Genomic DNA, 20928 nt, shown 5'->3' on the forward strand with positions numbered 1-20928 from the left:
AGGACATTTATATTTACTTCAGTGGCTATAAAAGACACCATAAAATATAATATGCAGCATGCATCCTCATGATTCATAGCAGATCTTGCAAATTATTCTCTCAGGTCCCTGGGTGCATCCAACTGGTCACTAAGAACAATTAATTCAAAGGGATGGCGAACCATCTCTGGTCAGTGAAAACTCTGCTTGTTGTATTATGAATAAAGAGAACAGAAAATGAGATTCAAATTTAGGATTTTTTTTTCCTACCCTCATGAATGAGGTGAAGTAAGATCAGAGAGATTCAGACACAATTACCGTGAGCCTGGGTGCTCAGTGAGAGCTGGGACCTGCAGCATCTGGGGTCACAGGGATCTGGAGACTACAGACACAGGAGTTAGAGCAGGCGTTTGCAGGTATCCCCAAAACTGGAAGGGATGATCGGGGCAGCGGGGGGAAGGGGGCAGGCTGGCAGCACGGAACAAGGTAGAAGCAGCATCTAGCAGGTAACCAGCAGGTTTCAGAGCAGAAGCCCAGCCACATGACTGAGGTTTAGACAACAGTCTCAGGAATGAGGGTATCAAATGATGAATCTGAGGGCTAAGCCAGGAGCCAATCAACAGAACAAGGGAGGTGCCAGGTCACAGGGAATGAGGGGAGAACCCAGGGGAAGCAAGGTCAGAGGCTTCTGCTGAGCCTCTGAGTTCTTGGCCTTCAGCTTCCTAACAGCGGCAACCAAGATCTGTCTTAGAAAGGAAGAGAAACATACAAGAATCAGAAAGCAGACGTACAGTGGAAGGCTGGAAGGATTTCAGGGACAAGAAGTCAAGCAGATCACAATGGCAGGTGGCATCCGCGGCCACTCCTATCTCGTGGCCTGAGTAGACTCATTCCCAACCTGGAATAAATGGCCTGCTGACCACACTCTTGCCCTGAAGCCCCGAAGTGGTTTTTATTGAATCACAGTACATAAAGTCACCAAAAGGGCTCACCACAACAGCTGTGAACTCACAGCTGCAACAGAACCTGGCTTGGGGGCCAAGCCACCCCAGGAAGGTTGGCACCTCCGGGGAGGGATGGCGCAAAGAAAGAAAACTCTTCTCCAGCAGTTCAGGAACCACGCCCCTCTGCAGCAAAACCAAACGTCTGGCGAGTTAAATGTGCCCTCGGTGGGCTCCGTAGTCCATCTTGACCACAAGAAAGGTGAACAGAAGCAGGTGGGGCAGGTATCCAACCCAAAGGCAAAGACGGGGAGCGGGAAAGCAGACCGCGAGCCTTCCCTGGGAACGGCCGGAAACCTTCCCAGGATGCGGCCTGGGGCCCCGAGACGCGGGCTTCACTGGAGAGGACTTCCAGAGGCGGAGCATGACAGTGCCATAGACAGGGATCGTGGGGCTCCACGGGGCAGAAACGGGGCAAGCGGGTGGAGACACGACGGAAGAGTGAGGGGTGAAGAGACCCCTTGGCCGCGGCAGGGGCCACCGCTGGGCAGCGGGCACCGCGTCCACTCAGTGGGAAGCAGGCAGCAGCCAGCAGAGCAGAGCCCGGAGCCAGCCGGTGAGCCTCAGCCCCTTCATGTGCAGAACGAGCTCATGAAGGTTGATCTTCCATAAGCTGAAGGACTCCCTGAGAGAGATCCGGGCCCTTCTGAAGAGTGAACGGGTCTTCTGCTTCTTGTGCCTGCAGGAGGGGCGCGAAGAGAGAGAAGAGATGCAGCATTGAGATGCGCGGCATCACTTAGAAAAACGGAAGGTGGTGGCTCTGCCGACTCACCACTCCGCCTCCCCCAGGACACACGGCTCCAGGTCACGTGATCAGACCACTGCCCAGTCCGGGACCAGAGGATCTCAGCTAGTCTACAGGCGTTTTCCAGGCAAGTGGGGTAAGTAAAAGCAGGTGTTGCACACCTCATCAAAGGCCTGGAGGACCCATTGGGTATCACGTTCCACAGTTTCTCTTTTTCCAAAAGTAGAGTTAACATTCATCAAGTCAGAATCCCCCAATCTCAAATGAAAGAGCTCTCCCAAACTTTCTGAGGCTAAGAATCACCAGGAAACCTAGTCAAGGTGGTCCTGGGAGGCTGAGGCCATGACGGATTCCACCCAGCTCGAGGCCTTCTGCACCAACAAAAGGACATGATGGAAACTGGTGTTTATGAGGATCACCTATTCAAGACTTTCATTTGCTTTTTTTTTAGCCATACCACACAGCTTGCAGGACCTTAGTTCCCCAACCAGGGACTGAATCTAGGCCCCAGCAGTGAAAACACCGAGTCCTAACCACTGAGTCACCAGAGAACTCCCAAGACTTCGTTTCCAGAACCTCAGAGGAAGAATGAATCGTGTTCAGCCCTTCCCTAGGCAGTGTATTTTGCTGTAACTCAGTATTTGATAGCGGGTGCATGATGCATGGGTCAACACTGCCGTCACCCGTTTACCAGGGTGACCCACTCGCAGCCTAGGATGGATGGATGGCTTGGAGCTGACCAGTCCAGGCCTCCCCTCTTGGGTGAGCACACTCAGCCAGAGTATGGGCCTTCCCATGCATGTGCTACCATCCAGTAGAAGAGCCTGGGATCCTCATTCCTCTACTACCGCCTCCCTGGGGAAGCACCCTTCCTTCCTCATCAACACCTCCCAGATGCTGAGGCATCTGCAAAGACCTGAGATCCCGAGAGAGCCAGCTAGTGACACATTTCCTGAGTCACAGCCACACTCGCAGGGAAAAGAACACTGGCCTCGCTGCCTGGCAGGTGCTGGGGACAAGGTCCCAGGACCAGGCACGGATGAGATATGAGCCAGGGCATCCTGATCCCAAGTCTGGGGACTCTCGGGTGGGACTGAGACTATCAGAAAATGCTGCAGACTTTACTGAGCGTAAGGGTCACAAGGAAAGGTTGCCCAGGAAGGTGAGTTCCCAGAACCCACAGTTTTAACCAGCAGAGGTGGCTCTCTTGGACCACCTTAAACATAACCCCAAGGTGTCAGCCAGTTCCCTGGAGCTGGTTTCTGCCCCTAACTTCCTGCAGGGAGAGCCGGAGACTGGGGAGCTCAGGCCAGGCCCTGGGGGCTGGGGGAGAAAGCGGGGGCGTGCCGACCCCTGGGGTGGATCAGGGAGCTGGGGTCGGGTGGCAGGGGAAGGCCGGAGCCCACACTCACGCGGCCAGTGCTTTGATACAGCATCGCGACATGTTGAGGAAAGAGCTGGCGCTGGCGCGGGTGCCCAGGGCGGCCTCGATGCCCCGCAGCAGGTCGTTGGTCTTGAAGATGAGCAGCAGCTGGCGCGGCACGCGGTTGAGGAGCTGGCTGATCTGGGGGAGGTAGTTGGCCGCGTGGTTGCGGATCTCTGAGTCCTGAACAGAAAGAGGCGGCCTGAGTGGGGCGGGGGGCCTGGGGCGGCAGCAGGCGTCCGGGCTGCCAGCGATCGGAAAGGGCAGTGGGGAGGCTCCGGGAGGGAGGGTCTAACACAGTGGCCTCAGCAGCGCTAGGAACCTTCCCGGGTGAGAAGCTCAGCCCAAGCGGTGTTGTAGCCAGACGAACCTGGACAGGACGTCTTCCCCAACTTTCAGCCCAGCACTGGACACAGCCCCGGAGCCCGTCAATGAGGGGAGGAGGGGGAAACAGGCTTCATTTCTACTGCCTCTGCCGTCCTGGCTCCTTGCAGCCGAGGTCACCAATACCCATCCCCCAAGCCCCCAGGCCAGTACCGACGGGGCAGGGAGTCTACCTCCCCACCAACCATCTCATGGGTCCTGCCTCTCAGCCCAGGGGTCCACCTTTGTGTTATTCTCCAAGGCTCTGCGCTGGCCACCAATTTTCAGGCCAGGTCGGGAAGGACTCTTGCAAGCTGGTACTGGCTGAGTCACCAGTACTGGCTGAGGCCCCTGTTGCTCCAGCCAAACCCAGGCTGGTGCAGTCGAGACCTCTGAGCTCCTGACCCCAAACCCAAATCCAAAGTCCTGCCCCACACTCTGCCTGACCCTGAGCCCTGCCAGACCTGTTCGCACAGCCACAGCCCATTACTGTCCTCCAGGCTGGAGCTAGCATCAGCCCGCCCACGCCCAAGGTCCTCAGGACCTCGGAGGAGGATTCAGGGATAGCCCTTGCCCCATCCTGGTGGGTAATTTTCTGGGCCGGTTTCCCAGCCTTCCCCGTCCCTGAGCTCACGTGGTTCTGGGCAGATAACTGCCTCCAGCCAGAGTCCTGAGTATAGAGCGAGGCTCTGATCCCGTCTCAGTCTCCAGGGAAGCAATGATGGCGATGGTGATGACAAGAATCCACGTGTACTGAGCATCACTAAGGAACCCGCGCACTCTGACATGCTTGCATGCATTAACTCATCTCATCCTCACAACAACCCTATTAGGCGAGCGTATATCCCCATTTGAGGGGAGGAAACTGAGGCATTGAGAAGTAAAATAACCTCCCCAAGGTCCACAGCTAGTGAGACAGGAGTCAAACCCTGGTCATTCAGCTCCCAAGCCTGCACCCTCACCAGCAGGCTACACTGCCTGTCATCTCACAGAGTGCTGTGCGGCCCAGGGTCCTCCCCTAAAACCTGGGCATGCTGTGCCTGCCTCCCAGCAGAACCTCGAGGGTCCCCAGAGGCAAGGTGTTGGGGGGCATACGGGGCTGGGAGAAGTCACACCAGGGCCCAGAGGTGCTGCCCAGCACTTCGCCCTGAAGCTGCCCTCTGCAGTAGGAGCAGGACTCTAGGCCCTTTCAGGCACACAGGTGCACCGCCGACAATTGCCTCACTGTGAAACCTGAAATGTCCCCCAGGCAGGAGCTATCAGACTAGAACATCTCAACATGAAGCCAGACGCCAAGAGCTTGTCTGCCTCCCCACCTCCCGCCCCCGGCTGCTTGCAGGGGCTAAGGCCAGATCAAGGCCCCACTCACCACAGAGGCCCCTCTAAGCAAGGTGGGACTGGCCTGGCCACAGCCCCTCTGGACCCAAAAGGAAGCCCCTGAGTCCACCCAGGCAACCCTAAGGGGCTACTTCTCAGAGCAGCACAGTCTTCAAGCTTGGCCCCTGCTGGATGCCTACCTGATTGCAAAGATAAAACTCTAACTTAGTTAATATCAACAGGTATCATTCACCAAGCACCTACTGAGTGCCATGCAATCTTTTCCATCTCTGTGTTTTTAATCCCATCTATAGGCTGTGTGCACACTAAGTTGCTTCAGTCATGTCCATTTCTGTGAGAATCCATGAACTGTAGCTCTCCAGGCTCCTCTGTCCACGGGATTTTCCAGATAAGAATACTGGAGTGGGTTGCCATTTCCTACTCAAGGGGATATTCCCAACCCAGGGACCGAATCTGGGTCTCCTGCGTCTCCTGCATTGCAGGCAGGTTCTTTATGGCTGAGCCATCGGGGAATCCCGTAAGACCTGGCACAGCCAAAAGAAAAGAAATAAAAGGCAAACAAACAAAATGCATCTTGGCTCCATCCACTTCTCTCCACCTCCACTGCTGTTAGCAGTCTCAGCCCCAAGGTCTTTCCACCTGCCTCAGCCCCACGGCTCATCTTGCCCCACTCCAGAGAGACTTAACAGAGGGAGTCTGAGCATATCTTTCTCCTGCTTACAAGCTGTCAAAGGCTTTGCTTTGTCCTGAGAAAGAATCTGAACTGCTCCTTGCGTGATGTTCTCCGAGTCCAGCCGCCATATGCATCTCAGCCCAGCATGCCCCTCACTGACTCGAGACTCCCCAGCCTGCCCCCTTAGGCCTCCCTTTACCTGGCTGCTTTCTCCAAGTCCCTCCTCTGGCTGACGCCTTTCTTTCTTTTATCCATCTGGCTGCACCAGGTCTCAGTGGCCGCACATGGGCTCTTGGTTTCAGTATGGGGGATCTCGTTCCTTGACCAGGGATGGAACCTGGGCCCCCTGCATTGGGAGTGTGGAATCTTAACCACTGGACCACCAAGGCAGTCCCTGGTGCCCTTCTCATCCTTCAGGCCTCAGCTTATATGTCGACTCCCCAGCGATGTCTCTATAGCGGCCCCCCACCCCACATCACCGCCGCCCTGCTGGTCTCTCCCTGGCACCTCTAATCTGCAATCACTCCATCTACCTGTTTGTTCACTTGTTTACCATCTGTCTCCCTCTGTCACAGTGACAACTATATGGAAGGCCTGCCTGTTCATCACTGGGGTCCACAGGCACTCAGTCCAGCTTCCAGCAACAAAAAAAACTTTTGTTCCATGAACAAATTTCAGAGACTATGAGGAGGCCCTCTGCATGGGTTATCAAGCAGAATCATCCCCTCTGTGCAGCAAAGGAGGGAGAGGGTTTCTCTTCTTCTGAGACGATGCGCTGAAAGCTTCGTGAGCCTGGGGCAACCGGTGGTCATCTTTGCCACCAAGTTTGCTGGGAAATGATGGCAACTTAGTGGAAAGCGGAGCCAAGAGACAGCAAGACGTGGCCTGCTGGGGGACGTCGTTCGAGACTCTGGACCCAGCCATTGCTAAACCCCCCACCCCAAGGCAGCTCATGGGGGAGGACTCTGAGGCTCAGAGAGGTGATGAGAACCCTCCAAGGGCAGGCCACCAGGAGAAGCAGGGGCCGGAATCAGAGCCCAGGGCCCTCCACCGCACAAGCAGAATCCAGTCCCTTATGGCAAGCGTGAGCCCCTCCCCACATGGACACGAGCCAAGTCTGCACAGGCCTGCCAACTGACAGCCTAGGAAGACGGGAGGCGATTCCACGAGGAACTGAGACACCTGGGCGGGAGCTCACCCAGAGCGAGGAAGAGTGAGCCCCACGTCCGGCCCTGCTGTGGGGCAGAGATGAGGACACATACAGAGAAGGGCGCTGCTAGGGTGGGCCTCGCCCTGGCCCCGGGGACTCTGGAGCCCCAGGGACTCTCGTCTAGAGCCTGTTCCACCACAAACTCCATAGGATAATGGCACAGAAGCAAGCCTTTGAGCATGGCATGAGGAACTGAAGCCCCCTCCCCACAGGGTGCCCTAGATGAACCCCACAATGGGAGACAGTGCCCAGCAGGAGACAGCGGGCAGTGCCAGACTCACTTAAGAGTCAGGTCTCTGGGGGATGCCCAGAAGTCCTGCGGAGGAATGTGGCGGAAGGCTGAAGTCTTGAGAGGGCAGGTCGGAGTGAATGTCACGGGGCCCGGACTATACAGTCAACATGACCTACTTAATCCTCCAGGTTGACAAGGCCGGAAGGGGGACAAAGAGGCACGCTGCTCCTTGTCCCCTGCTCCCCGCAGAGACACTATTTCTCCCACCCCCCGCTCCTCAGGGAGGACCTCTCTAATTCTACCCAACTCCAGCCCAACAGCCCACCAGAGTGCTCTCAGACCCTGGGTTGGCACGGCTCCACCCTCGGCCCTGCCCCGTTGCCTCCTTGGGGACAGGGCAGGACCAGGACCGGGGGGCACCCACCTCTGTGGCGGTGACGGGAGTCTGGCCGATGCCCCTGTTGACCGCGTCCCAGGACCGGGCCGTCAGCATGCAGGCGAACAGGGGGTAGAGGTCGCCGGCTCCCAGGCGCTGGCCGTACTTCCTCACGCCCTGCATGTCGGTCCAGATCAGTGCCTGCCAGAGGCGGCAGTAGTCCAGGCGGAACTCTTCGGTGAGCGCCTAGAGCGGGGGCAGTGTGGCAGGTCGGGGGCCTCCTCCCCTACCATGAAAGACCTCATCCCCGCCTGGTGTGACCGCCGTGAGCAGGGGCAGGGGAGACCGTGACACCTGCCCAACGTCCGTTCCGCCCCCCATAGTCAGCCATCCTTGGAGATCCAAGCACAAAGCTACTATTGGGTCAGCCTTGGTCCTGGAGAGTGTTAGAGGCTACCACCGGCCCACCAAAATCTACACTCCCCTCTTCTTCCCACGTACAGGCTACCACCAGGCCTTCCTCCTTTTTAGATGTAGCCCTCTGCCTGAGCGCTGACTGATGGGATGTGTCAGAAGCTCGACCTTCCAGACCTGGTCCGTGGAAATGTTCCCAGGCATGTTCCTCTGAGCCCTCACCCTGCTCCTGGGGGCTGGTGGGCGAGACCCTCAAAGAGAAGCTGGGAGGTGCAGCCTCGGTCAGCTCCTGCCTGCGGGCTCCTCCATGCACCGCGGACTGGTGTACGAGCAGGCCACGAGACGTCTGTTGTGTCTGGGCCACCACTTATTTAGGGGCTGTGTCCGCCTAAAACTAACATGCCCAGCATCACTGAGCCTTTCAAAGGAATCCCAGGTTTGGGGATGTGCGTGCGATCAGAGCTCTGAACGGAAGAGCAGGAGACCAGCAGGGAAACCTCGCCAGGAACATTGGCTTCATGGAGTCAAACCGGGACCTGGGATGGCCAGGGAACTTCTCAACTTCCCGGCAGCAACACACGGCTCACTGGCACCAGCTCTCTGTCCCCAGTTCCAGAGGATGGAGTCAGGGTCATCCAACCCCTGTGAGTTTCCCACCCCTCCATGCTTCCCCACTAAACATGACCTTCTCACTGGAGCTGAGTGACCCTGCCCCCTGCCCCATCTAAGCTCATCTGAGAGCAGCTCACCTCCCAGGGTCTGGCTGGATGGCCTGGGTTTCCCTGGGGAAAAGGGATTTTCTTTTTTTTTTTGGCAGTTGACAAAGTCGATTCACACATCCAGGTACTATCTCATCAACCCCTCAAAGCTGCCTCTAAACAAGGTATTATCATTCTCACTCTCTTGTTGGTGTTCAATCCCTCAGTCGTTTCTGACTGTGACCCCATGGACTGCAGCACACCAGGCTTCCCTGTCCATCACCATCTCCCGGAATTTGCTCAAACTCATGTCCATTGAGTCAGCGATGCCATCCAATCATCTCATCCTCTATCACCCCCTTCTCCAAAGGAAGCTGGGGCTCGGAGAGCTTGGAGAACTCACGTGAGCGTGACTTGCACAAAACGATGGCCCTAGGGGTTGGGGGCAGCACCCTCTCCAGCTACCTTGCCATCTGATCCCATTTCTGTGGTGGACAGGGGAGTTCAGAGAGCTCTGAACCAGGCAGGAGCAGAGCCTGGGGCTGGCTGGTGGGGAAAGGGTCCTCCTACCTGGTACAGCCCATGGTCCAACAGGACAATCTCCACTTTTCCCGTATCTGGCCGCTTCCGCACCAGCACGTTGCCTGGGTGGGGGTCACAGTGCACGAAGCCGTTGACAAAGATCATCTCGCTGTACAGCCTGCCCAGGTGGCGCGAGATCTGAAAGAGAAGGGAGCCGGGTAGGAGCTGCACCGCGTTCCCACCTGCCTCAGAGACTTCTACGCTGGCTGCTCAGGCTGGCCACCTTCAAGAGGAAGGCCTGAGCGATCATGGTGGAAGTGATGGCTTGAGACCCTGTAGTCCTTGAGTTGACGTGAGAAGCTGATCGCTAATCCAGCTTTTCCTAACTTTAGCTCCACGTTCGATTCAGCTGGAACTCATCCAGGCATCTGTAGTTTTCTAAGCATCCAAGGTGATTTTAATGGATGACAAGACAGGAGAACGGCTGCTTCTAGGTTTCCTAAAGGCTGTAACACCCACCTCTCCACACTTCCCCGTTTTTTTGTGTGTTTTTTTCCTTCTCTCTTATCAGTCCCTCTTCACTTTTCCCCCCCCCAAAGCTGAATGTGGGTTGGAAAGCTGGGTTGAGGGTAGGGATCATTCTCTCTGCCCCTCCTCCAAGGCCGGGGCTGCTGAGCACCAGGGACAGGTGGCCCCAGCATCTCCAGGTCAGCACCAGGGGCACCTGGAGTCACATGCCCGCCTCCCCTCTCCCTTCAGGCCCCTTTCCCTACTCCCCTCCCCACCAGAGCCCAATGCTAATCTGATTTATGATGTCTGCACAGAAGAAATGACACTGGAGAGGCCATTTAAATCATCCTGTCACTGCCGCTCTCCCTGCCCAGGCAGTCTCCTTATCTCTATTCCCTTTTTATTAAAGCTAAAAGCCTTTTTCCAGCTAGGGAACAGCTGCTGAAGAGAGGCAGACCCGGCCCCACAGATGGTCTGTTGATGGGTTTCCAGGGGACAAAGGGATGCTCGTCCCAGGAAGCTGGTGTCCCGAGGGCACATGCTGCCCTCAGTATCCCTCAGCCTCACCTGGACCCCACGGGCACTAACAATTATATCGCAGCCAGAGGGGAGGAAAGGCCCCCAGGGTACGGAACACAGGACTAGGGTCTTAAGATAAAGACTCAAGTCCTTTCCTTGGCCTGCATGTGTGTGTTCAGTTGTTTAGTTGTGTCCGACTCTTTGCAACCCCTGGACTGTTTAGCCTGTCAGGCGCCTCTGTTCATGGGACTTCCTGGCAAGGATACTGGAGTGGGTTGCCATTTCCTCCTCCAGGGGATCTTCCCAACCCAGCGATCGAACCCGCACCTCCTGCGTTCTCTGCATTGGTTCCTTGGCCTACGAAGTCTGCTTTGGCCAGGCCCAGCCTCCCTCCCTGGTCTCAATCTTGTACCACTGACATTCCAGCCATAATTGATCTCTTTCTCTTCTCGGATAATCCCTGTGCCTTCCTACCTCTGGTCCATTTGCACATGATGCTTGTTCCAGGAGCATCATTCCATTTCCCCTTCACCTGGCGCACTCCTCTCTTCCTTCCCATCCCAGCTGAGCATCATTTCCCTGGGGACGCCTTCCCTGACCTCCTAGATTAAACGAGGTTCTCCTGCCATACACTCATAGGATGCTGCAAACTGTTTCTTTTCCTTTTTTTTTAACAGTGCTGCTTTTTGTTTTAAGTTTTATTTATTCATTTTTGACGGGGCTGGGTCTTCGTTGCTGTGTGGGGTTTTCTCTAGTTGCAGCAAGCAAGGGCTCCTCTCTAGCGTAGCTCTCACCTGTGGTGTGCAGGCCTCTCATTGTCCTGGGCTCTCTTTCTCGGAGGCACAGACTCTAGGGCACGCAGGCTTCAGCACTTGGGGCACAGGGGCTCAGCAGTTACGGCTCCTGGGCTCTAGAGCACATGCTCAATGGTTGTGGTGCATGGGCTTAGCTGCTCTGGAGCATGCGGGATCTTCCTGGACCAGAGATCAAACCTGTGTCTCCTGCACTGGCAGGCAGGTTCCTTACCAGGAAGCCACGAGGGAAGGCCTGTAGTTTTTCTTTTTTTTTTAATCACTAGCACACTCTTTGTGTTCTTATTTGATTAACAACCATCTAGCCCACTGTTGTAAGCCCCTATGATGACTGGAATTGATTATTTCGTTACATAGTTTCATTGAGGTCTAAGTTCCATATCATAGACTGGCTCTGTTATCCATCCCCTTGCCTGTAAACAGGCCAAACATGTGAATACAGGACTCTGCCTTCAACATGAGTGAGACTCTGGTCTCTCCACGTTTTTCTGAGATGCCACAGTTCTCACCTCTGATGCTTATCCTAACCCCATTAGTCTCCTTTGAATCCCAATCCATGATAATTGGCCTCAAATTCAATCATCAGGAATAATCCTACTTTAGAAACCATAGTTGTCATCCTTATTAAAGGGCCCTAAAACTAAGCACAACTGTTATCTCCATTTCGCAGATTAGGAACTGAGATTCATCAAAGGTTTAATTTACCCAGAGCTACCTGGCTGGAAAGAAGCAAAGGCAGGATTCAAACCAGGTGAGACCTAGGCTTCTAGGAACCGATATTCTATACCAGCTCACAAGGACATCTGCCCTTCTCAATTGAACTTCGTGACCTTAAACAAGTTAGTCAAACTGTCAGCTTCAGTAACATGGAAATAATAATAGTGCCTCTCTCACAGATGACAGTCGGGTAAACGACAGCATCGTGGTGCTTGGAACCCAGTGTGACGCCTGCTAGTGCCCCTGATTCCTCATAATACTCCCGGAGGGGCCAAAGACTAGGTTTCAATGTACCTGTTTGTTTTTTAAGAAGTTAGTTTATTCACTCATTTATCTCTGGCTGCATCAGTTCTGAGCTGTGGCATGCAGGTTCCAGGGCGTGTGGGCTCAGTAGCTGTGGTGTGTGGACTCAGTTGCTCTGCAGCACACGGAATCTCAGTTCCCCGACCAGGGACTGCACCTGAGCTCCCTGCGTTGGAGAGCAGAATCTCAATCAATCACCAGGGAAGTCCCTACTTGCACCTTTTAAAGGAATGATGGAACGAGGGTTAAAGAGGCTCCGACTGTGCCACCAGGGCCCTGCTACCACGCTCTCCGGCTCCTGTCATTTCTCCTGGGGGGAAAGGAACCCAGTACTCGGTGTCTGCTGGCATCAGGAACAGCCTTTGCCCCATGTCAAGTCTCAGACTCCGGCTGAGATAGGGAGTGTTTCCTGGGAGAGGGAGCCTAGCCAGAGCAGGTCTCTGGATGAGCCAGCAGGTCTCTACCTCGGCACCCCCGAGAACCCCTTGTAGGGAGGCTCTTGGGAGCTCTATGGAGCCGAGCCCTGAAGGGCCATATCTGCCAAACCAATTGCATTTATTAAGTCATAATTCATTTTTATTTGTCAAGGACGCATATGAGGTCCAATCAGGGCTCCTGATCAGCCCAAGATAAGCAGGGCAGCCAGATGGAGATGACGGAATTTCAGCCCAAAGCAGAGAAATGACATTTCATTTAGTCTGAGCCGACCTGTCATGGGGAGATGTATGATCTCCTCGAAGCTTTCTGAAATATTGCTGATTGCTGTGGGCCCCCTATTATGACATTGAGAGGTGGCCCCGAGGGGTTTGGGGACTCAGGCTGGGGGAGCCTTGGCCCGTGAGAACTGAGCTGCTACTACAGGAGGAGGAGGAGCAAGAGGCTCCCGACCGCGGCTCAAATGCAAAGCATTAGTTGCTCAGTCGTGTCCGACTCTTTGCGATCCCGTGGACCGGAGCCCACCAGGCTCCTCTGCCCATAGGATGCTCCAGGCAAGAATTCTGGAGTGGGTTGCCATGCCCTCCTCCAGGGGATCTTCCTGACCCAGGAACTGAACTGGAGTCTCCTGCACTGCAGGCAGATTCTTTACCAGCTGAGTCACCAGGGAAGCCCTCCCCATCCAGCTGCCCCTACCTCATATCTTTCCTCTTGGGGGCTGTTTCTGATGTTCATTTTAACCAGATATCACCCAGACAGACAGATGGGGAAGGCAGAGACAGGAGTGGGTTCCAGCCTGTGCCACTGGCTTCACCCTGGGGCTATCCTAGCACTGCCACTGCGGGCACAAGCAACCTGGGGGACAAGTCACCTCCCTTCTCAGTCTGGGTCTAAGTTCCCTTAGCTGTTAAGTGGGACTAGCCCCATCTATTCTGTTTCCTCACAGAGCAACCTTGAGATTCAAGGTCAAAATGTGACTGCATAAAAGTGAAAGCACTTTACACGGTACACTATATGACACAAATATGCTTGCTTTCTATAATGAAGCGTCTTATCATTTTAAACTTGGGGGAAATATACCCATTATCACCATCAAAGAGTAATTTTCAAAAAGTTAAAAACTTAACTCTGGTACAAATATAGACTGAACATGTGTCAGAGGTTGTGAAACTCATCAATACAGGAGCCTGCAAGCAGGTGGAGGTGGTTCAAATTGAGAATTTTCAGGGACTGGGACTTTATGGGCATTTAAACAGGAATAAGAGGCTAAGATTCCAGGATTAGATACAAAACTGGTTATTGGCTGACCGGGTAATAAGGAAATCATAACCTTTGGGTTATCTTTTCCAGTGGGGAGAAGTTATTGGCATCTCTACTGGATAAGATCTACAGGTTGACATATGACTTCAGCCTAAGCCCTTAATTTTCAATAGCAGAGTCAAACAAAAGTACATTCCCTTAGATACTAAAAAATCCTCAGGTAGGCTGCTTAAACAAATGCCCAAGGATGACTTTGAAAGGACAAACTGCACACTCCCATCTCTAAATTTTGGGTAGCTTTTCCTTTTTCTGGCCACACTATGCAGCATGTGGGATCTTAGTTCCCTAGCCAGGGACTGAACCCAGGCCTCCCACACTGGGAGCAGAGAGTCTTAACCACTGTACCACCAGGGAAGTACCTCAGTCATCCTTCTTACCCGTCAGAGTCGCAGGGAACTGTGAACTGCCGAGAGAAGGCAGCCAGTCCCCTCCCTCCTACTCACAGAAGCACCAGGAGTCGGAGAGGAAGCCTAAGGCCATTCCTGGGCACAAAACCCTCTCTCCACCCCTTCCATATACTCAGCCCCATCTCCTCCTCAAGAGCAAACAATTCTAAATAAGGCTGCGGGGAGCATGGGCGAGCAGCTGTCCTTTTCATGCGGGTTTCATTTCCTTAGGACATATACCCAGGAGTGAAACTGCTGGACTATATGGTAGATCTATTTTCAGTGTTTCAAGGAACCTCCATACGGTTTTCCATAGCAGATGCACCAACACATCTCACCAACAGTGCACGAGGGTGCCCTTTTCTCCACCTCCTCACCAACGCCGTTATCTCTTGTCCTCTTGATGACAGCCATTCCAGCAAGTGTGAGAGGATCCCTCACTGTGTGGTTTTTATTTGTATTTCCCTGACAGCTAGTGGTGGTGAACACCTTCCCGTGTGCCCCTTGGCCATCTGTACATCTCCTTGGGAGAAATGTCAGCTCTCTGAGGCTGCCCCTTACCCTGTTAAGGGCAGTTATCTGTGTAGAGACCAGATAACTGGTTTCCCAGTGGTAACAGCTGACACTCTGTGCAACCCACCATTTCAGGCAAGTTATCTGGACTCACAGCCACTTCTGCAGGAGCCAGGTGAGGGGAGCGAAATACAAAAAGAGGAGGCAGCTTGGTCACCTGGCCAGCAGTTAGTGAAACCAGGGTCCCATCCAGGCGGCCTGGCTACAGGGAACACAGTTTCAATCACAAACCCCTTCTGCCTCTCCACTCATGGGAAAGCTCCTTACTGGAGGCAGAAACTGCGCCAGAAATCCTCTGTAGGTCCCCACAGCAACCAAGAAAGCATTCCATTTGGAGAAAAGAGTCACAGTGGGAAATCCAAGGCTGTTTGTCTAACCAAAAATACGCTATTAACTAAAGCCATAGTACAGCTCCTTTTAGGGGAAAAAAAAAAAATCAGTGACAAGTTTTTAAAGATTCCATGTAAAAAGAACGTGCCACTCACATAAGTGATTTCAGTAATCACATAACCCCTTTATGTTTCTAACAGTAGGGAGGGGAAAAAAACCAGAAATCTATTTTTTAAAAAAAGTCTGAATAAAGAATTAAATTAGTAAATAATATCTAAATCAGAGTTTTTTTTTTAATTTTTCTCTAAACTTGAGTTGGCTGAAAGTACTTTAATTACTCTATAATTGCATGGATTAATTTATTCCAACCCCCCAAGGGAAAGTCTATGTTCTTGGGGGTGTCATGGAAGCAAGGCCAAGATCTCTGAAAAGAAACAGGAGGTCGGTGTTGCAGGATATTAATAATCACACAAGTAGCCCAGTATTAAGTATAAGAAGGTTAGTAATTCAAGCTGTCTTTGCCCTTCCCCTGGTGGCCACCCAGGCTTCTAGAGGCAGAACCACAGCCTCCAGGGTCAGATAACTGCCCCGAGCATTCCCCCCCACCCCCCGACCCAGCCCGCCTCAATCCCACCCCTGGGATACATAAGCCTCAGTTCCTCACTGCTTCCCATTCACAGAGCGGTCCATCTCGGGCCAGCAAACACCGCGATGAAATCCTTGAGGGTGAAGACAGTGGGAACTTCTTCAGCCACACGCGCCTGGGAGATGTAGTGAGGAAGAAAGAGGAGCTGGGTTCACTGACAGGAACCTGGGGGAGTTTCTCTCATCTCGGAGCCTCCAGGAGCTCAGTGAGAGCTTCTCTAGACTCGGCTTGAACTGGGACAGTGCTTGAGAACCAGGGCGTGGAGTATCCACAGGCCAATACGGGCTCCTGGCTAGTGAGACTCACTCACAGGGTCACGGCTACCAGCGGGGTAGGGAATGGATCCAGGGGCCACAGCTCCAGGAAGACACAGATATAAACCTCTGACATCCCCGCATGGGCAGCAATTCACTCCGAAGAAATACGTGTCCACATCCATCCATCCTACCGAGGTCAGTATAAAAAAATGAGCAAAGAGTTTTTCCTTAAATTTCCCCCTTCTTTTGGCAAATATTATATTGTCAGAGTTCCAACAAAACAGGCTGCACTGAGCATGGACTGTGGGCCCTGCTCCACCTGCTTCACATTTCAATCATCAAACAATCCAACACTTGTTTTTTTTGGTTGTACCACAGGGCATATGGGATCTTAGTTCCCTGACCAGGGATCAAACCTGTGCCCCCTACATGGAAGCATGGAGTGTTAACCACTGGAAGCATGAGTCTTAACCACTGGACCAGAAAAGTCCCTGATACTCTCTTGCATCCACTTCACAGCAGGCATCTGAGGCTTCCCAAGGGTGATGTGCACCCCCAAGGCGACAGAGTTCTTAAGCAGCAGAGCCAGCGCGAGAATCCAGGAAGGCCAACTCCGATGCTGTCCCCACTCATGACACCCCTGCTGTTGGGGAAATGAGTCTCCAGGAGCCCACTTGTGCACCTAGACCCCTCCAACATCCCCGAGCTTCTAACGACCTGGTGTGAGAGGTCACAGAGAGTGGGTGATGGGAGGAGATGTTTTCACTCCCGTGATTTCAGTTATTCTTGTTTAGCCGCTCAGTCATGTCTGACTCTTCTGCGACCCCAAGGACTGTAGCCCATCAGGCTCCTCTGTCCATGGTATTTCCTAGGCACGAATACTGGAGTGGGTTGCCATTTCCTTCTCCAGGGGGTCTTCCTGACCCAGGGATGAAACGCACGTCTCCTAAACTGGCAGATGGATTCTTTACCACGAGCCACCAGGGAAACCCAGTGATTTCAGTAACCAGAGTCTTTGTGCCTTTCCAGTTTCTCCTCCCTGGTCTTCTGAGTGCCTTCCACCACAGAGTCAGAGAGGCCCCCAAATGGGAAATGACACTGAGCACTAAGGCAGAGTCCTGAAAAGCGCGAGCTGGGATCGGGTGACAAGAGGAAACCCCGGGCAGTATGGCTTTTAGAAACAGAATGTTCAACCAGTAACCACTGTTCAACCAATGGTCAAACCAATGTTCAGCCACCACTCCCGAGTCTGTTCAACCACTGTTCAAACCAATGTTCAACCACCACCCCCAAGTCTGCACACTCATGGACAGCAGAGGTAGGTGGACAGAAGAGAAGTAAGAAGATTCTCAAAGATTCTATGGAGGAAGATGTGCCGCTGTGACTATTAATGTCATGAATTATAAATGACTTTATATATATATATATACACATATGTGTACATATGTATACACATATGTGCATATATGTATATATACACATACATACATACAGAACCTCACAGCCTGCAAGGCCTGCACAACCACCCCATGAAGGAAGTACTGTTATCACTACAATTATATAGAGGAGAAACCCAGGGGCACCTGGCCAATAAATGGCAGAGCCATGCACACCCCCAGGGGGCCCGACTTTGAACCCTCTGCCCCGCCCGCCACACGCCCAGCCTCAGTGACACCTGGCCAGCCCACTTCTCCCACACTCTGTCCACAGCTCTCCTATGGCACTGACATGCCAGGCCTGCACACAGTAGGTACTCAAGAAACATCTGCTGGAAAACACATTTGAGATCTCTTCACTGCTTCTCCAGTGAGATGGGATGGAAAGACTACCAGAAAGAAGGAACATGGCAAGGGCAGTTGGAAACACATGCAGATGGAACCCAGGCCCTGAGTGCCCTTCCTCACCAGCCCAGCTAAAACAACTTGAAAGAAGACAAAAAACACTGAGAGACCCCACACACACACACTCCAGTAGAGAGTAGAAGGGCCAACAATGGCAGGCAAAGCGATTAGCAAGGCTATGTTTGCAGGGGGGAGCGGACAGCCACTGAGAAACGGCTCAGCAGGCGACAGTGGGGAGCTTGATGACAGGTGTCTCAGACCAGAGAGGCCAGCCCAGCAGGGCCCTGGCACCTCTGAGACATAGGCTGGGGGTGCAAAGTAAGAGCTAAACCTCCAGATCCCCTCCCGATCCCGATGGAAGACAAGATTTGCTCTCTGAAGTGGTAAAAAGACAGACTTTGCCACACACACCACAGACCAGAGGGCCACCCTGAGGACAGAGGACCCGGCCCAACTCCACATAATGACCACTGCGGAGCACCTGGCCCTCTTTCCCCAGCAGGCTCCTGGGCCTCTGGAGTGGACAGGCTGGTGTCTCTTGCAAACCCCTCATCTCTGCATCCAGCTCATCCTTACCAGACTGTGTAAGTCGGCCACCAGGCCTCCAGTCCCCGTCTCACCCAACCCCAGCTCCTGACTTTGTCACCTTTCTCTCGGCTAATTTCACACAAATTCAATAGGGCCTCGGCCCAGGTAGGGTCTTAAACACACACTCACTGAAATCCAATTAACCTTCGATAAAGGTCTCGCAATCAATAGTCATCCTGTGGCTTGAGGAGGCTGCATCCAGCCCGGGCAAGCGCGCTCCTACACGACCTTTATTCTTAATGAAATCAATGACAGTCACTGTCACCAGCTCTTAAAGTGACTGGCAAATATGATTACTGGGTCAGGCCCTCAGTAATATGTCGCTTCTGGGCTCAGAGCAGAGACGAACGAGGGCCCCTGCAGGCTGCGAGCACCGCAGGCCCCATGCTGGGCAGAGAGCACACCTAGGCAGGGCAGCCACATGTCTGGACGCTCAAAACAGCGGAGGTGATGGCTGAGGGCCCACCTGGGGCAGCCAGGGGCCCCCTGGCCCTGTGGCAGGTGGCTCCTGAAATCCAGTGAGTGTCTGAACCACCTGGAGAGTTTGTTAAAATGCTGATTCTCACAAGCCCTCCCACCCCAGATTCTGATAAGTCGGTTTGGGATGGGGCCCAGGAAACTGCATTCAGGTCTTATCTCCTGGCAAGCCGAGAGTGGCTCTTCTGTAAAGTATCCGAGCAGAACAGACCCTTAAGAGTCCAGCTAACCCAACACCTCCAGTAAGCGTACTGAGGCCCAGAGAAGGAAGCAATTTGTCCAAGGTCACACACCGGGCCACCGGCAGAGATGGAGCCTGAACCCAGGTCTCTGGCCTGCTAACATGGTGTTTTCTTAGCTGAGTCTATCAGGAACTGGCCACTTAGACTGGTCTTCAGGTCCTCACATACGAGGCCCAATTGGGCTGGGGTGCTGCAGGGTGAGGAGGCCCTCTTCAAGTGGAGTGGGGAGGACTAACAAGTGCTGGAGGGGTATGCAGCCCTGCCCACCTCCCCTCAAGAGCAATTCCCTCCAGAGCCACTTCCTGCTGAGCCAACAGCTTGTAGCAGCCAGGATGCTACTAACTACCCTTCCCCCAGGATTGTGGCAAGATCTGCCTCTGGTCACTCCCCACTGTGCCCTGCACCTCCCTCCCCAAGCGACACTCAGCCAGGCAGTCCTCAGCAGGGACAGTCACACCAGGGACAGGCCCACTCTGGCCCATAGTCCTAGGGAGGCTTCAGAACCTCAGAAGTTTGTTAGAAAGTTCCAGTCACATGGAGTCTTTCATGCTACTCACAAATACACACACACGTACACACACAAATACACATATACACCCCACTAGTCTTCCATGAGGCCTGTTGCTTTGACGTTGGTTGGGAATTAGGAAATTAACCTAATAATAGGTTAATTTCTGCACAGCAAGGCCTGTTCCTCGTCCTCTCCTAGTATCACCGATGGTCAGCAGAACACATGGCCCACCACCCACGGCCCAGTCTAAGGTTCCTGTGCAAGCATTGAATGACAGCATCTCAGAACACTACCAAAGAGCCTCCCAGGTCACGTAAATCCCAGAAGCCAGGGGCAGGGGCTTAAGGGGAGAAGGAATTAAGACAGTATGGTATTATCAGAGAGACAGACCTACAGACCAACGGAAGAGAACAGAGCCTTCAGAAAAGACCCGCAGCAGCTTGATGACAAAAATGCCAGGTCTAAACTACTATGCAGTATGGTGCCATTAACACACAGTTCAGGGAGGGAGAAGGTGCTCCCTGGTGACAGAAGTCAGAACAGTGGTGGCTCTGGGGGAGTAAGAAGGGTGTGGCCTCTGAGGGGGCATGAGGGGCCTGCCAGGGGGCTAGAAACGGCTTGTGTCTTTGCCCAGCTGGTGAGTACATGGGATGTCCATATGACAACACACGAGATGTTCCACGAAGATCTGAGACCTCATGTAAGTTACTTCCTTCCCCGAGTCTCTTGATTCTTCATCCCTAGAATGGAGACAAGACCTCCCTCCTCCTAAGACTGTGACACAGAATGAGCATGACACCCAGAGTCAGGCAGTGGGTAAACATCAATGGTCAAAGGAGGTAACAGACAGAAAGGGCAAGCCCCAGGGATGATGATAATAATGAAAACAGCAACAACCATCAACTAGCTACCAATTCGGAGCTTTACCCACGCACTAGGAAGGTGAACCTAGTCCTCTAGAAAATGGAACAACACTTCTATGAACTTGACGTGAGCTAGAGAGAGGAGGGCTGCATTTCGATGGTGCCCTGGGAGCTGGCAAAGGTTCCGTCAGTATTCCAATTCCTTCTTCGAGGAGTTACTGGCGTGGCTATCAGCCTGCTAGACTCAGGTTCCCCTGCAGCCCCGGGCAGAGATGCCTGGGAGGGGGATGGAGAAGGTGGAGGAGAAAGGACTCGGAACTCATGCCGACCTGGCTTCCGCTCCTGACTGTCCCTGCTAGCTCTGTGATGCTGGGCAACCTGTTTAACCTCTCTGAGCTTCAGCTTCTCATCTAGAAATGGGATTAATGAGATATCCTTGGCAGGGCATCTGTAAGGAGTAGATTATATGTTGTCACATGTTTGGTTCATAGTAGCTGCTAATAAAAAGCAGAGACATTACTTTGTCAACAAAGGTCCATCTAGTCAAGGTTATGGTTTTCCCAGTAGTCATGTATGGATGTGAGAGTTAGACTATAAAGAAAGCTGAGTGCTGAAGAATTGATG

General features: G+C 53.3%; 1 protein-coding gene across 6 annotated transcripts in view; it reads right to left on the bottom strand.

The window, feature by feature from the left end:
• Window positions 1–962: 962 nt before the first annotated feature.
• Window positions 963–20928, bottom strand: part of ADCK1 (aarF domain containing kinase 1) — a 113530-nt gene continuing 93564 nt past the window's right edge. For 4 of the 6 annotated variants that reach the window (XM_068965315.1, XM_068965313.1, XM_068965312.1 and 1 more), the window contains 4 exons: window positions 9023–9172; window positions 7389–7586; window positions 3138–3331; window positions 963–1659 (listed from right to left, as the gene is read on the bottom strand). In XM_068965315.1, the coding sequence (XP_068821416.1) occupies window positions 1488–1659; window positions 3138–3331; window positions 7389–7586; window positions 9023–9172 (714 nt within the window). In that variant the 3' untranslated portion in view covers window positions 963–1487. The remainder of the gene's footprint in view (window positions 1660–3137; window positions 3332–7388; window positions 7587–9022; window positions 9173–20928) is intronic. The other 2 variants (XM_068965317.1, XM_068965316.1) reach the window with 1 other exon arrangement.

The sequence above is a fragment of the Capricornis sumatraensis genome, chromosome 2, assembly GCF_032405125.1.
Source record: "Capricornis sumatraensis isolate serow.1 chromosome 2, serow.2, whole genome shotgun sequence".
Taxonomy (NCBI): domain Eukaryota; kingdom Metazoa; phylum Chordata; class Mammalia; order Artiodactyla; family Bovidae; genus Capricornis; species Capricornis sumatraensis.